The 16688-nt window shown below is 42.1% G+C and overlaps 2 protein-coding genes and 1 long non-coding RNA gene across 6 annotated transcripts in view; all 3 read right to left on the bottom strand.

The window, feature by feature from the left end:
* Window positions 1-1447, bottom strand: part of LOC135352329 (uncharacterized) — a 13980-nt gene extending 12533 nt beyond the window's left edge. For both annotated transcript variants that reach the window (XM_064551518.1, XM_064551510.1), the window contains exons 1-4: window positions 1340-1447; window positions 805-1115; window positions 356-457; window positions 14-118 (exon numbers count right to left, since the gene is read on the bottom strand). In XM_064551518.1, the coding sequence (XP_064407588.1) occupies window positions 14-118; window positions 356-457; window positions 805-1115; window positions 1340-1362 (541 nt within the window). In that variant the 5' untranslated portion in view covers window positions 1363-1447. The remainder of the gene's footprint in view (window positions 1-13; window positions 119-355; window positions 458-804; window positions 1116-1339) is intronic.
* LOC135352082 (uncharacterized) overlaps window positions 1-16688 on the bottom strand; it is a 103415-nt gene that overhangs the window by 16140 nt on the left and 70587 nt on the right. The window lies entirely within an intron of this gene.
* On the bottom strand, window positions 2154-4243 carry LOC135333631 (uncharacterized). 2 transcript variants are annotated; one of them, XR_010394008.1, is made up of 5 exons: window positions 4123-4243; window positions 3890-4065; window positions 3501-3649; window positions 2995-3117; window positions 2154-2506 (listed from the first exon to the last, which is right to left on the bottom strand). It is a non-coding gene; the product is annotated as an uncharacterized LOC135333631 (long non-coding RNA). The 2 variants fall into 2 exon arrangements; XR_010394007.1 differs by having other exon boundaries at window positions 3890-4068.

Genomic DNA, 16688 nt, shown 5'->3' on the forward strand with positions numbered 1-16688 from the left:
TGTAATCACTCACCAACATCAACCTTGCACACCTCCACTAAGTACTGCACGACTAGTATGCTGCCTCCTCCCATACAAGCCGTGTGCAGTGGTGTTAGGTTCAACTTGTCCCTCGCATCTGTGTGTATACTTCAGTGAAGTGATGACATGAACACACAACACACACAATGACAACATACGTAGAGTGGTTTGCAGTATTCCATATGAAGCCTACCATTCGACAATATAGAAACAAGCATCTTAAATGGTCAGTAATTACACCAGCTGGGTGAGATAATTATGTTAGTAGACTATTTGTCTTAGAGAAGCATGGGAACGAAATACAGAGATATCCGAAGAGCACACTAAATCTCACCAACGTCCATCTTCATTTCCTCCACCAGATATTGTACCATGTCTTTACTTCCTCCCATACAAGCATAGTGAAGAGGAGTCATGTTATCATCATCCCTCACATCTGTTGTGGAACAAAGTTCAACTATCACATATATTTTTAACAGATATTACTATGGCAACCGTATAGCAAATGTTTATGTATTTCAAACAAGTGTACGTACATTGCAAATAATTATTCGAAATTGAAATGTAACACTATTAAACTTTCCGCTGTATGCATGGTATGAAAACTTCACATACACAACGACTACTTACCAGTGCTACGACTACTACATCGCAAATAATTATTATACTACGCGAAATTACTGACACAATTGATATTGCTACACAGTACATGTATATAATTCAGATACCATAATGATATGGAGAAACAATTACAATACACAAATAATTATAATGACTACTTACCAGTGCTACACCCGACCTCCTTGAAGTACTGCACCACCTCTTTATGACCTCCCCAGCATGCCCAGTGAAGTGGAGTCCTGTTGTCCACCCCACCACCTTTATCAGTACGAGCTCCATGAGTAACAAGTGTCTTCACAATCTCAAGATAGCCCAACCTGCAAGCACTGTGTAATGGAGGCTCATTCACCCACTCGTCACTCCAGTAGAGCTGGTGGTTGGGGTCTGCCCCCTGTCCCAACAGGGACCTAACTTTGGTGACGTCATTATTGCGTACAGCCTCGTATAAGTCCTCGGCTAGCTTCTTTTGAGCACTGTACAAAATAGATGGTTGGGGGGTCAGTCATACAGAGAATTACTTGATATGTGTATATAGTTTATACAAGTGACACCATGCACATATCCAGCTGTCACTTTGCTGTACAGTGTTCCACCTCTGATCATAGCCTGCTCTGACTCTACTAATGGAATGAGCCTCCCTCCATGCAATCACAAGGTGCTACCATGAGTAGTAATTATAGTCTACATGTTCACTCACTCTGAATCTTGTTCAGTAGCCATTCAGAAGCTTTGTTCAAACTCTGTCAAATTCACCCCTTGAATTGTTTCTCAGTAAGCAAAGTGCATGCACCCTCTTTCTGTATTTCAAGGGCCCTTCCGGCCACAAAAACCCACATGATTAATTGCAATTGCAAAAGCATAAAAATCCATTTATAATTATATGCACACAGTCAATAGTGGAGTCATGTGATCCTACTACACACAAAACAACACTTATAAACACACGGAAAAATAAATATTAAAATTCAGCTAAAAGGAACTGCTCCAAATAATTGATCTACAGTTGTCATTGTCGTCGTAATCTTTGAACTCTCTCTAAGGGGGGGTGCTCCAAACAAATCTCGTCTTGCATTGTCAGCAGTATTATGAGTGGGTGGGGTAGAGGAAAGTCCGTCAAATGAAGTGCTACCAAAGTCATCCGTAGGAAATGGACTGCCAGTCTGTGAGGTGTGAGGGTGTGTGGGGGTGTGTATGGGTGTGTGTGTGTGTGAGGTGTGTTAGCAGACCACCCTCTATAATGCAGCCAGGTCAATGGGTCCCAAAGTCTCTATAGCATGTGTTTGGACCCATGTTAGCAGGCCACCCTCTATAATATATACAGCCATTGTTGGTCTACCCACAACTAAGGTACTCACAAAGACATTAGTGACATGGCTGGTGGTTCCTGTGATCCTGGACACCACCTCACACACTTGCCAGATACTGGGACGCAGCTCAGGGTCAGAGGTCAACAAGCAAGCTCAGGGTCAGAGGTCAACAGATAGTCTACAAAGGGGACAATAATATACGTATCATTATAATAATAGAGCAATACACTTAAGGCTGGCAGAATATCATAGCACCTGTAGCTAGTGTGTGTTCTCAAAGTTAGCTCTGAAAACAGGTTCATTTCACAAAGAAAAAACTCACTATCAATAGTCTTTATAATTAAAGGCTTAAAGTTAACATAATCATGTGTAAACCTGGCTACATTTCACTAGGATGTGTGTGTGTGGGTGTGGTCTCACCTCTCAAGTTGTGCAGGTCTTGTGTGCAGGGAGAGTCTTCAGGAATGCTGTACTGAGCACTGACTATGGCTAGAGCTAGGGTTGTCACCAAATGGAGTATCCATGAAGCACAGCTTTAACAGTAGTATGCCCAGTGCCTGTGTGTGGGCGGGTGTGTGTTGTGTGAGGGTGTGATGATATGGGTATCATTAGATTCGTCTCATTGAGAGCTTTCAAATGAGTAAAAGTGTTTATACTTAACATGGTTCAGTAAACGTGATTCAAGGAAATTGGTTTAAGCCCATACCACCACTCATCCCCCACATTCCACAGTCTTGATGACTAGACAGCCCACATTCACTTCAATTAAAATGCAAACCATAAAACACCACTTAGCTACAGTACACAATAGGCGCTGTGGGCTCTCCCCAGACATTTTTGTATTAAGATAAGGTAATAGAATCCTGTGAGATGTTACAGTAATTCACTAACTCAATTAGCTATTCAACCTTCTTCAACACCTAGGGGAAACACTGGTCCCGTTGTGTACAATTAAAACAACCCCTCAACAAAGGTCACCTCTGTACAATGGCTAAAACTCTGCTCCACAAATAATTATGTTATAAAGAGATTCCACTGTACTGACCTTGAGGTCATGATGTATGGGGGGTTTTGTCCGATGGTATAGCCTAGCAACGGCCTTAGCAGCGGCAGAGGATGTTGTCTCAGTCGAGTGATCACTGAGTCAGCAACTCCATCACCACGCTACCTAATTAAACAGGAACAAAGAATAATAATTACAAGGAAAATTGGCTGCCATTTGGCAGGTATTACATGCAAAATAGCCGATTTGGCATTTTTTAATTTGGCGTCTTAGGCGTAATCTCGTGGACCAGCCGATATATCATATTTCAGGGTCAGGGTCCGCATCTTAGGCGTGGCTACTATACAGCAAAGATACCATACCGCCATTTTTAAAAATACTCACCAAAATAATTATTATTAAGTACAGTGTTGCCTAAGTTATTGACCATCAAAGATATTATAGCACCTCCACACACACACACACCCACCCACGCACACACCCACACACACGCACACGCACACACCCACCCACACGCACACGCACACACACCCTCCACACACACTCACTGTAGGCACACAACAGAAGGTGATCTTTATCTCATCACAAACAAGAGATGAGAATGGAAGTCAGTGAGGCAGTCCTCATCCGTGGGAAACTTGTGTTCCTTTGTGAAGACATTATTCAGACACAGCTCCTCTACACGTGTGTGTTGAAACTGTGTGTGGGGGAGCATGTTTATAAGATGCTCAACAATGGGAGATATTAATATTGAGTTGAATCAAAAGCTTGTAATAAGCATTCTGTAGCTATTGGAGAGGACTATATCACACGCCTGACAACCACACCATCACTATAATTATTATAGCATCATACTGTAAAGCAATCCCTAATTTGATAGGCTTTCAAGGAGCTACAAAATGGACAATCTCTACTGTGATTATTATTTATAATGCACCTATCAATGTGATGCCCCCCAGGAGGGGTCGGGCTAACATGAGGGAGTTGACCATACCCCAGGTCAAGCTTCCCCATGGTGGGGGAGGATTCTGTCTTCAAATCCCCCATTCCCCCAGTCAACACTGGCCAGGGTTTGAGCCTCAAGCAGTTGCATACACAATCTCCTATACAGTTCTACTGAAAATTAATAAGTCATCAATTATTATTGTCTAGTAATAAGGTAGCGCTCACCTTTCCCCTGAGTCAGAGTGTTGGTCCATTGTGTCCAGTGCACCGTGCTAGCTAGTAGGGCCACTCCAATGGATGTGCTCTCAGAGTATTAGAGTGAATGCACCACATGGCCAGTGGGTAAGGATCGTCAAACCATTAGACAAAATATGTTTCATTTTGTAGATTTGATGACAACACACGCTCACACACAAAATGGAGACGGTTGGGGAGGAAAAGCGTTCACTTGTCCTTCCCTCTAGGAGCTTCCACAAGGCTGGATATCAGGTGGATACTCACCCAAAAGACCAGCAGTATTGGATCACTAGGCAAAGAGCAGCGCAGCGAGTACAAGTGAGTGGCTAGTCATGATCAAAAGTGGACCACCTAGTATAGTGTATAGGCTGCTTTAGATGACTGGCATTCAATATCTGCTAATAGATATCATTACTAGTGATCAAACTATACAGCCTCTGTGACAAATGCATCCATTGCTGCACATTTGTTGACCCCGTTACTTCATTGCGTACAGTGATAAAGAGCACGAGAGGGGCGGAGTCAGTGACAAGTTGCTATGACAACATATGATGGAAGAGTTACAAGGTGACGCTGTGGAGTTTGCGTACAACCCATTGGACGTCTTTCACTGCAGATAAAGGAACACAATTAAGAAATAGTGAGTACTGCCGCGTGCAGAGTGTGACTCTTTCCCCCACTAGAACTGTGATCTGAGCATGTCATGTGATAGGCCTTGTCTAGAGCTACAAAATGCGTCTCTTAGTTTTGATATTGATTGCTTTTTAGTGAAGTTATGACCTCCTGAAAGTTGCTTAAATTATACATTTTATGGGGAAAGCGTTGTGTTAAATCAGGCCTAAGTTTGAGAGCCCCATAACTTGTGTCAGTCTCCAAGATAATGTGTGTATTTAGTAGTGCTACAAGACTGTACATACACTATCAATTATTGCAGCTCAAGTTGATTTGAAGAAATAAAAATGTTTAAGATAATAATTGTTATGGTACAATTATCTACTAGTGATTGAGTGGTGTTCTCTCACTTGTTAGATTCGTGAGGGTCAGTTGTTCACTCTGTTGGATGCTGATGATGATCCACCCATTGGACGTCGGAGAAAATACAATCGACCTAAGAAACAGTGAGTACTGCCGCGTGCAGAGTGTGACTCTTTCCCTGACCAAACTTTGATCTGAGCATATTCATGTGATAGGCCTTATCTAACAGTGCTTGGAATAGTTATTTGCTGTACTCCCCCCTAGTGTTTACGTTCCCGTGGGTGGGTTCAATTCACTAGCAATAGTTTTGCGTTCCCGTGAGTGGGTTCAATTCACTAGCAATAGTTTTGCGTTCCCGTGAGTGGGTTCAATTCACTAGCAATAGTTTTGCGTTCCGTGGGTGGGTTCAATTCACTAGCAATAGTTTTGCGTTCCCGTGGGTGGGTTCAATTCACTAGCAATAGTTTTGCGTTCCCGTGGGTGGGTTCAATTCACTAGCAATAGTTTTGCGTTCCCGTGAGTGGGTTCAATTCACTAGCAATAGTTTTACGTTCCCGTGAGTGGGTTCAATTCACTAGCAATAGTTTTACGTTCCCGTGAGTGGGTTCAATTCACTAGCAATAGTTTTAAGTTCTCGTGAGTGGTCACTAGCAATAGTTTTGCGTTCCCGTGGGTGGGTTCAATTCACTAGCAATAGTTTTAAGTTCCCGTGAGTGGTCACTAGCAATAGTTTTGCGTTCCCGTGGGTGGGTTCAATTCACTAGCAATAGTTTGGCGTTCTCGTGAGTGGATTCAATTCACTAGCAATAGTTTTGCATTCCCTTGAGTGGGTTCAATTCACTAGCAATAGTTTTACGTTCCCGTGAGTGGGTTAAATTCACTAGCAATAGTTTTAAGTTCCCGTGAGTGGGTTCAATTCACTAGCAATAGTTTTGCGTTCCCGTGAATGGGTTCAATTCACTAGCAATAGTTTTGCGTTCCCGTGGGTGGGTTCAATTCACTAGCAATAGTTTTGCGTTCCCGTGAGTGGGTTCAATTCACTAGCAATAGTTTTAAGTTCTCGTGAGTGGTCACTAGCAATAGTTTTGCGTTCCTGTGGGTGGGTTCAATTCACTAGCAATAGTTTTAAGTTCCCGTGAGTGGTCACTAGCAATAGTTTTGCGTTCCCGTGGGTGGGTTCAATTCACTAGCAATAGTTTGGCTTTCTCGTGAGTGGGTTCAATTCACTAGCAGTAGTTTTGCATTCCCTTGAGTGGGTTCAATTCACTAGCAATAGTTTTACGTTCCCGTGAGTGGGTTCAATTCACTAGCAATAGTTTTGCGTTCCCGTGAGTGGGTTCAATTCACTAGCAATAGTTTTGCGTTCCCGTGGGTGGGTTTAATTCACTAGCAATAGTTTTAAGTTCCTGTGAGTGGTCACTAGCAATAGTTTTGCGTTCCCGTGGGTGGGTTCAATTCACTAGCAATAGTTTTGCGTTCCCGTGAGTGGGTTCAATTCACCAGCAATAGTTTTGCGTTCCCGTGGGTGGGTTCAATTCACCAGCAATAGTTTTGCGTTCCCGTGAGTGGGTTCAATTCACTAGCAATAGTTTTGCGTTCCCGTGGGTGGGTTCAATTCACTAGCAATAGTTTTAAGTTCTCGTGAGTGGTCACTAGCAATAGTTTTGCGTTCCCGTGGGTGGGTTCAATTCACTAGCAATAGTTTTAAGTTCCTGTGAGTTGTCACTAGCAATAGTTTTGCGTTCCCGTGGGTGGGTTCAATTCACTAGCAATAGTTTTGCGTTCCCGTGAGTGGGTTCAATTCACTAGCAATAGTTTTACGTTCCCGTGAGTGGGTTCAATTCACTAGCAATAGTTTTACGTTCCCGTGAGTGGGTTCAATTCACTAGCAATAGTTTTAAGTTCTCGTGAGTGGTCACTAGCAATAGTTTTGCGTTCCCGTGGGTGGGTTCAATTCACTAGCAATAGTTTTAAGTTTCCGTGAGTGGTCACTAGCAATAGTTTTGCGTTCCCGTGGGTGGGTTCAATTCACTAGCAATAGTTTTGCGTTCCCGTGAGTGGGTTCAATTCACTAGCAATAGTTTTGCGTTCCCGTGAGTGGGTTCAATTCACTAGCAATAGTTTTACGTTCCCGTGAGTGGGTTCAATTCACTAGCAATAGTTTTAAGTTGCCGTGAGTGGGTTCAATTCACTAGCAATAGTTTTACGTTCCCATGAGTGGGTTCAATTCACTAGCAATAGTTTTACGTTCCCGTGAGTGGGTTCAATTCACTAGCAATAGTTTTACTTTCCCTTGAGTGGGTTCAATTCACTAGCAATAGTTTTAAGTTGCCGTGAGTGCATGGGTTCACTTCACTAGCAATAGTTTTACGTTCTCGTGAGTGGGTTCAATTCACTAGCAATAGTTTTACTTTCCCTTGAGTGGGTTCAATTCACTAGCAATAGTTTTACGTTCCCGTGAGTGGGTTCAATTCACTAGCAATAGTTTTACTTTCCCTTGAGTGGGTTCAATTCACTAGCAATAGTTTTACGTTCCCATGAGTGGGTTCAATTAACTAGCAATAGTTTTACTTTCCTGTGAGTGGGTTCAATTCACTAGCAATAGTTTTACGTTCCCGTGAGTGGGTTCAATTCACTAGCAATAGTTTTACTTTCCCTTGAGTGGGTTCAATTCACTAGCAATAGTTTTACGTTCCCATGAGTGGGTTCAATTAACTAGCAATAGTTTTACTTTCCTGTGAGTGGGTTCAATTCACTAGCAATAGTTTTACGTTCCCGTGAGTGGGTTCAATTCACTAGCAATAGTTTTGCGTTCTTGTGAGTGGGTTCAATTCACTAGCAATAGTTTTGCGTTCCCGTGAGTGGGTTCAATTCACTAGCAATAGTTTTACGTTCCCGTGAGTGGGTTCAATTCACTAGCAATAGTTTTAAGTTGCCGTGAGTGGGTTCAATTCACTAGCAATAGTTTTAAGTTGCCGTGAGTGCATGGGTTCACTTCACTAGCAATAGTTTTACGTTCCCGTGAGTGGGTTCAATTCACTAGCAATAGTTTTGCGTTCCCGTGAGTGGGTTCAATTCACTAGCAATAGTTTTGCGTTCCCGTGAGTGGGTTCAATTCACTAGCAATAGTTTTAAGTTGCCGTGAGTGGGTTCAATTCACTAGCAATAGTTTTACGTTCCCATGAGTGGGTTCAATTCACTAGCAATAGTTTTGCGTTCCCGTGAGTGGGTTCAATTCACTAGCAATAGTTTTACTTTCCCTTGAGTGGGTTCAATTCACTAGCAATAGTTTTACGTTCCCGTGAGTGGGTTCAATTCACTAGCAATAGTTTTACTTTCCCTTGAGTGGGTTCAATTCACTAGCAATAGTTTTAAGTTGCCGTGAGTGCATGGGTTCACTTCACTAGCAATAGTTTTACGTTCCCGTGAGTGGGTTCAATTCACTAGCAATAGTTTTAAGTTGCCGTGAGTGGGTTCAATTCACTAGCAATAGTTTTAAGTTGCCGTGAGTGCATGGGTTCACTTCACCAGCAATAGTTTTACTTTCCCGTGAGTGGGTTCAATTCACTAGCAATAGTTTTACGTTCCCGTGAGTGGGTTCAATTCACTAGCAATAGTTTTACTTTCCTGTGAGTGGGTTCAATTCACTAGCAATAGTTTTACTTTCCCGTGAGTGGGTTCAATTCACTAGCAATAGTTTTGCGTTCCCGTGAGTGGGTTCAATTCACTAGCAATAGTTTTAAGTTGCCGTGAGTGGGTTCAATTCACTAGCAATAGTTTTACGTTCCCATGAGTGGGTTCAATTCACTAGCAATAGTTTTGCGTTCCCGTGAGTGGGTTCAATTCACTAGCAATAGTTTTGCGTTCCCGTGAGTGGGTTCAATTCACTAGCAATAGTTTTGCGTTCCCGTGAGTGGGTTCAATTCACTAGCAATAGTTTTACTTTCCCTTGAGTGGGTTCAATTCACTAGCAATAGTTTTACGTTCCCGTAAGTGGGTTCAATTCACTAGCAATAGTTTTACTTTCCCTTGAGTGGGTTCAATTCACTAGCAATAGTTTTACGTTCCCGTGAGTGGGTTCAATTCACTAGCAATAGTTTTACTTTCCCTTGAGTGGGTTCAATTCACTAGCAATAGTTTTACGTTCCCATGAGTGGGTTCAATTAACTAGCAATAGTTTTACTTTCCTGTGAGTGGGTTCAATTCACTAGCAATAGTTTTACGTTCCCGTGAGTGGGTTCAATTCACTAGCAATAGTTTTACTTTCCCTTGAGTGGGTTCAATTCACTAGCAATAGTTTTACGTTCCCATGAGTGGGTTCAATTAACTAGCAATAGTTTTACTTTCCTGTGAGTGGGTTCAATTCACTAGCAATAGTTTTACGTTCCCGTGAGTGGGTTCAATTCACTAGCAATAGTTTTGCGTTCTTGTGAGTGGGTTCAATTCACTAGCAATAGTTTTGCGTTCCCGTGAGTGGGTTCAATTCACTAGCAATAGTTTTACGTTCCCGTGAGTGGGTTCAATTCACTAGCAATAGTTTTAAGTTGCCGTGAGTGGGTTCAATTCACTAGCAATAGTTTTAAGTTGCCGTGAGTGCATGGGTTCACTTCACTAGCAATAGTTTTACGTTCCCGTGAGTGGGTTCAATTCACTAGCAATAGTTTTGCGTTCCCGTGAGTGGGTTCAATTCACTAGCAATAGTTTTGCGTTCCCGTGAGTGGGTTCAATTCACTAGCAATAGTTTTAAGTTGCCGTGAGTGGGTTCAATTCACTAGCAATAGTTTTACGTTCCCATGAGTGGGTTCAATTCACTAGCAATAGTTTTGCGTTCCCGTGAGTGGGTTCAATTCACTAGCAATAGTTTTACTTTCCCTTGAGTGGGTTCAATTCACTAGCAATAGTTTTACGTTCCCGTGAGTGGGTTCAATTCACTAGCAATAGTTTTACTTTCCCTTGAGTGGGTTCAATTCACTAGCAATAGTTTTAAGTTGCCGTGAGTGCATGGGTTCACTTCACTAGCAATAGTTTTACGTTCCCGTGAGTGGGTTCAATTCACTAGCAATAGTTTTAAGTGGCCGTGAGTGGGTTCAATTCACTAGCAATAGTTTTAAGTTGCCGTGAGTGCATGGGTTCACTTCACCAGCAATAGTTTTACTTTCCTGTGAGTGGGTTCAATTCACTAGCAATAGTTTTACGTTCCCGTGAGTGGGTTCAATTCACTAGCAATAGTTTTGCGTTCTTGTGAGTGGGTTCAATTCACTAGCAATAGTTTTGCGTTCCCGTGAGTGGGTTCAATTCACTAGCAATAGTTTTACGTTCCCGTGAGTGGGTTCAATTCACTAGCAATAGTTTTAAGTTGCCGTGAGTGGGTTCAATTCACTAGCAATAGTTTTAAGTTGCCGTGAGTGCATGGGTTCACTTCACTAGCAATAGTTTTACGTTCCCGTGAGTGGGTTCAATTCACTAGCAATAGTTTTGCGTTCCCGTGAGTGGGTTCAATTCACTAGCAATAGTTTTGCGTTCCCGTGAGTGGGTTCAATTCACTAGCAATAGTTTTAAGTTGCCGTGAGTGGGTTCAATTCACTAGCAATAGTTTTACGTTCCCATGAGTGGGTTCAATTCACTAGCAATAGTTTTGCGTTCCCGTGAGTGGGTTCAATTCACTAGCAATAGTTTTACTTTCCCTTGAGTGGGTTCAATTCACTAGCAATAGTTTTACGTTCCCGTGAGTGGGTTCAATTCACTAGCAATAGTTTTACTTTCCCTTGAGTGGGTTCAATTCACTAGCAATAGTTTTAAGTTGCCGTGAGTGCATGGGTTCACTTCACTAGCAATAGTTTTACGTTCCCGTGAGTGGGTTCAATTCACTAGCAATAGTTTTAAGTGGCCGTGAGTGGGTTCAATTCACTAGCAATAGTTTTAAGTTGCCGTGAGTGCATGGGTTCACTTCACCAGCAATAGTTTTACTTTCCCGTGAGTGGGTTCAATTCACTAGCAATAGTTTTACGTTCCCGTGAGTGGGTTCAATTCACTAGCAATAGTTTTACTTTCCTGTGAGTGGGTTCAATTCACTAGCAATAGTTTTACTTTCCCGTGAGTGGGTTCAATTCACTAGCAATAGTTTTGCGTTCCCGTGAGTGGGTTCAATTCACTAGCAATAGTTTTAAGTTGCCGTGAGTGGGTTCAATTCACTAGCAATAGTTTTACGTTCCCATGAGTGGGTTCAATTCACTAGCAATAGTTTTGCGTTCCCGTGAGTGGGTTCAATTCACTAGCAATAGTTTTGCGTTCCCGTGAGTGGGTTCAATTCACTAGCAATAGTTTTGCGTTCCCGTGAGTGGGTTCAATTCACTAGCAATAGTTTTACTTTCCCTTGAGTGGGTTCAATTCACTAGCAATAGTTTTACGTTCCCGTAAGTGGGTTCAATTCACTAGCAATAGTTTTACTTTCCCTTGAGTGGGTTCAATTCACTAGCAATAGTTTTAAGTTGCCGTGAGTGCATGGGTTCACTTCACTAGCAATAGTTTTACGTTCCCGTGAGTGGGTTCAATTCACTAGCAATAGTTTTACTTTCCCTTGAGTGGGTTCAATTCACTAGCAATAGTTTTACGTTCCCGTGAGTGGGTTCAATTCACTAGCAATAGTTTTACTTTCCCTTGAGTGGGTTCAATTCACTAGCAATAGTTTTAAGTTGCTGTGAGTGCATGGGTTCAATTCACTAGCAATAGTTTTACGTTCCCTTGAGTGGGTTCAATTCACTAGCAATAGTTTTGCGTTCCCGTGAGTGGGTTCAATTCACTAGCAATAGTTTTACGTTCCCTTGAGTGGGTTCAATTCACTAGCAATAGTTTTGCGTTCCCGTGAGTGGGTTCAATTCACTAGCAATAGTTTTGCGTTCCCGTGAGTGGGTTCAATTCACTAGCAATAGTTTTACGTTCCCGTGAGTGGGTTCAATTCACTAGCAATAGTTTTAAGTTGCCGTGAGTGGGTTCAATTCACTAGCAATAGTTTTACGTTCCCATGAGTGGGTTCAATTCACTAGCAATAGTTTTGCGTTCCCGTGAGTGGGTTCAATTCACTAGCAATAGTTTTACTTTCCCTTGAGTGGGTTCAATTCACTAGCAATAGTTTTAAGTTGCCGTGAGTGCATGGGTTCACTTCACTAGCAATAGTTTTACGTTCCCGTGAGTGGGTTCAATTCACTAGCAATAGTTTTACGTTCCCTTGAGTGGGTTCAATTCACTAGCAATAGTTTTGCGTTCCCGTGAGTGGGTTCAATTCACTAGCAATAGTTTTGCGTTCCCGTGAGTGGGTTCAATTCACTAGCAAGAGTTTTACGTTCCCGTGAGTGGGTTCAATTCACTAGCAATAGTTTTAAGTTGCCGTGAGTGGGTTCAATTCACTAGCAATAGTTTTACGTTCCCTTGAGTGGGTTCAATTCACTAGCAATAGTTTTGCGTTCCCGTGAGTGGGTTCAATTCACTAGCAATAGTTTTACTTTCCCTTGAGTGGGTTCAATTCACTAGCAATAGTTTTACGTTCCCGTGAGTGGGTTCAATTCACTAGCAATAGTTTTACTTTCCCTTGAGTGGGTTCAATTCACTAGCAATAGTTTTAAGTTGCCGTGAGTGCATGGGTTCACTTTACTAGCAATAGTTTTACGTTCTCGTGAGTGGGTTCAATTCACTAGCAATAGTTTTACTTTCCCTTGAGTGGGTTCAATTCACTAGCAATAGTTTTGCGTTCCTGTGAGTGGGTTCAATTCACTAGCAATAGTTTTACTTTCCCTTGAGTGGGTTCAATTCACTAGCAATAGTTTTAAGTTGCCGTGAGTGGGTTCAATTCACTAGCAATAGTTTTACTTTCCCTTTAGTGGGTTCAATTCACTAGCAATAGTTTTAAGTTGCCGTGAGTGGGTTCAATTCACTAGCAATAGTTTTACGTTCCCTTGAGTGGGTTCAATTCACTAGCAATAGTTTTGCGTTCCCTGAGTGGGTTCAATTCACTAGCAATAGTTTTGCGTTCCCGTGAGTGGGTTCAATTCACTAGCAATAGTTTTGCGTTCCCGTGAGTGGGTTCAATTCACTAGCAATAGTTTTACGTTCCCGTGAGTGGGTTCAATTCACTAGCAATAGTTTTACTTTCCCGTGAGTGGGTTCAATTCACTAGCAATTGTTTTACGTTCCCGTGAGTGGGTTCAATTAACTAGCAATAGTTTTACGTTCCCGTGAGTGGGTTCAATTCACTAGCAATAGTTTTACTTTCCTGTGAGTGGGTTCAATTCACTAGCAATAGTTTTACGTTCCCGTGAGTTGGTTCAATTCACTAGCAATAGTTTTGCGTTCTTGTGAGTGGGTTCAATTCACTAGCAATAGTTTTGCGTTCCCGTGAGTGGGTTCAATTCACTAGCAATAGTTTTACGTTCCCGTGAGTGGGTTCAATTCACTTGCAATAGTTTTAAGTTGCCGTGAGTGGGTTCAATTCACTAGCAATAGTTTTAAGTTGCCGTGAGTGCATGGGTTCACTTCACTAGCAATAGTTTTACGTTCCCTTGAGTGGGTTCAATTCACTAGCAATAGTTTTACGTTCCCGTGAGTGGGTTCAATTCACTAGCAATAGTTTTGCGTTCCCGTGAGTGGGTTCAATTCACTAGCAATAGTTTTACTTTCCCTTGAGTGGGTTCAATTCACTAGCAATAGTTTTACGTTCCCGTGAGTGAGTTCAATTCACTAGCAATAGTTTTACTTTCCCTTGAGTGGGTTCAATTCACTAGCAATAGTTTTAAGTTGCCGTGAGTGCATGGGTTCACTTCACTAGCAATAGTTTTACGTTCCCGTGAGTGGGTTCAATTCACTAGCAATAGTTTTACGTTCCCGTGAGTGGGTTCAATTCACTAGCAATAGTTTTGCGTTCCCGTGAGTGGGTTCAATTCACTAGCAATAGTTTTACTTTTCCTTGAGTGGGTTCAATTCACTAGCAATAGTTTTACGTTCCCGTGAGTGAGTTCAATTCACTAGCAATAGTTTTACTTTCCCTTGAGTGGGTTCAATTCACTAGCAATAGTTTTAAGTTGCCGTGAGTGCATGGGTTCACTTCACTAGCAATAGTTTTACGTTCCCGTGAGTGGGTTCAATTCACTAGCAATAGTTTTACGTTCCCTTGAGTGGGTTCAATTCACTAGCAATAGTTTTGCGTTCCCGTGAGTGGGTTCAATTCACTATAGCAATAGTTTTAAGTTGCGTGAGTGGGTTCAATTCACTAGCAATAGTTTTGCGTTCCCGTGAGTGGGTTCAATTCACTAGCAATAGTTTTGCGTTCCCGTGAGTGGGTTCAATTCACTAGCAATAGTTTTGCGTTCCCGTGAGTGGGTTCAATTCACTAACAATAGTTTTACTTTCCCTTGAGTGGGTTCAATTCACTAGCAATAGTTTTACGTTCCCGTAAGTGGGTTCAATTCACTAGCAATAGTTTTACTTTCCCTTGAGTGGGTTCAATTCACTAGCAATAGTTTTAAGTTGCCGTGAGTGCATGGGTTCACTTCACTAGCAATAGTTTTACGTTCCCGTGAGTGGGTTCAATTCACTAGCAATAGTTTTACTTTCCCTTGAGTGGGTTCAATTCACTAGCAATAGTTTTACGTTCCCGTGAGTGGGTTCAATTCACTAGCAATAGTTTTACTTTCCCTTGAGTGGGTTCAATTCACTAGCAATAGTTTTAAGTTGCCGTGAGTGCATGGGTTCACTTCACTAGCAATAGTTTTACGTTCCCGTGAGTGGGTTCAATTCACTAGCAATAGTTTTATGTTCCCTTGAGTGGGTTCAATTCACTAGCAATAGTTTTGCGTTCCCTGAGTGGGTTCAATTCACTAGCAATAGTTTTGCGTTCCCGAGAGTGGGTTCAATTCACTAGCAATAGTTTTACTTTCCCTTGAGTGGGTTCAATTCACTAGCAATAGTTTTACGTTCCCGTTAGTGGGTTCAATTAACTAGCAATAGTTTTACGTTCCCGTGAGTGGGTTCAATTCACTAGCAATAGTTTTACTTTCCTGTGAGTGGGTTCAATTCACTAGCAATAGTTTTACGTTCCCGTGAGTGGGTTCAATTCACTAGCAATAGTTTTGCGTTCTTGTGAGTGGGTTCAATTCACTAGCAATAGTTTTGCGTTCCCGTGAGTGGGTTCAATTCACTAGCAATAGTTTTACGTTCCCTTGAGTGGGTTCAATTCACTAGCAATAGTTTTGCGTTCCCTGAGTGGGTTCAATTCACTAGCAATAGTTTTGCGTTCCCGTGAGTGGGTTCAATTCACTAGCAATAGTTTTGCGTTCCCGTGAGTGGGTTCAATTCACTAGCAATAGTTTTGCGTTCCCGAGAGTGGGTTCAATTCACTAGCAATAGTTTTACTTTCCCTTGAGTGGGTTCAATTCACTAGCAATAGTTTTACGTTCCCGTGAGTGGGTTCAATTAACTAGCAATAGTTTTACGTTCCCGTGAGTGGGTTCAATTCACTAGCAATAGTTTTACTTTCCTGTGAGTGGGTTCAATTCACTAGCAATAGTTTTACGTTCCCGTGAGTGGGTTCAATTCACTAGCAATAGTTTTGCGTTCTTGTGAGTGGGTTCAATTCACTAGCAATAGTTTTGCGTTCCCGTGAGTGGGTTCAATTCACTAGCAATAGTTTTACGTTCCCGTGAGTGGGTTCAATTCACTAGCAATAGTTTTAAGTTGCCGTGAGTGGGTTCAATTCAATAGCAATAGTTTTAAGTTGCCGTGAGTGCATGGGTTCACTTCACTAGCAATAGTTTTACGTTCCCGTGAGTGGGTTCAATTCACTAGCAATAGTTTTACGTTCCCTTGAGTGGGTTCAATTCACTAGCAATAGTTTTGCGTTCCCGTGAGTGGGTTCAATTCACTAGCAATAGTTTTGCGTTCCCGTGAGTGGGTTCAATTCACTAGCAATAGTTTTACGTTCCCGTGAGTGGGTTCAATTCACTAGCAATAATTTTACGTTCCCGTGAGTGCATGGGTTCAATTCACTAGCAATAGTTTTACGTTCCCGTGAGTGGGTTCAATTCACTAGCAATAGTTTTACGTTCCCGTGAGTGGGTTCAATTCACTAGCAATAGTTTTACGTTCCCGTGAGTGGGTTCAATTCACTAGCAATAGTTTTACGTTCCCGTGAGTGGGTTCAATTCACTAGCAATAGTTTTGCGTTCCCGTGAATGGGTTCAATTCACTGACAATAGTTTTGGTTTTTGCGCTGTACTCCCCCCTTGCATGTGTGACTGTTTTTTGTAGTTTGTGCTTTTTGCGCTGTGCTCCTCCCTTGCAGCTGTGACTGTGTTTTGTAGTTTGTGCTTTTTGCGCTGTACTCCCCACACTCACACACACACACACACAGTGAAGGAGCCTCCATCACAACGCCAGCGATATTTCCATAGTCATGATGAGGTACGCTAGGGGGTGTGGTCTCAGCTTGTGTGTGGGTGTGTGTGTAACTGTACATTATGCTGCATGTGAAATTGTCGTGTACTATAATTATATAAATACGACCACTTTCCCTCATCCCCCATTTCTCTGTA

This window comes from Halichondria panicea, chromosome 1 (assembly GCF_963675165.1).
Source record: "Halichondria panicea chromosome 1, odHalPani1.1, whole genome shotgun sequence".
Classification (NCBI taxonomy): domain Eukaryota; kingdom Metazoa; phylum Porifera; class Demospongiae; order Suberitida; family Halichondriidae; genus Halichondria; species Halichondria panicea.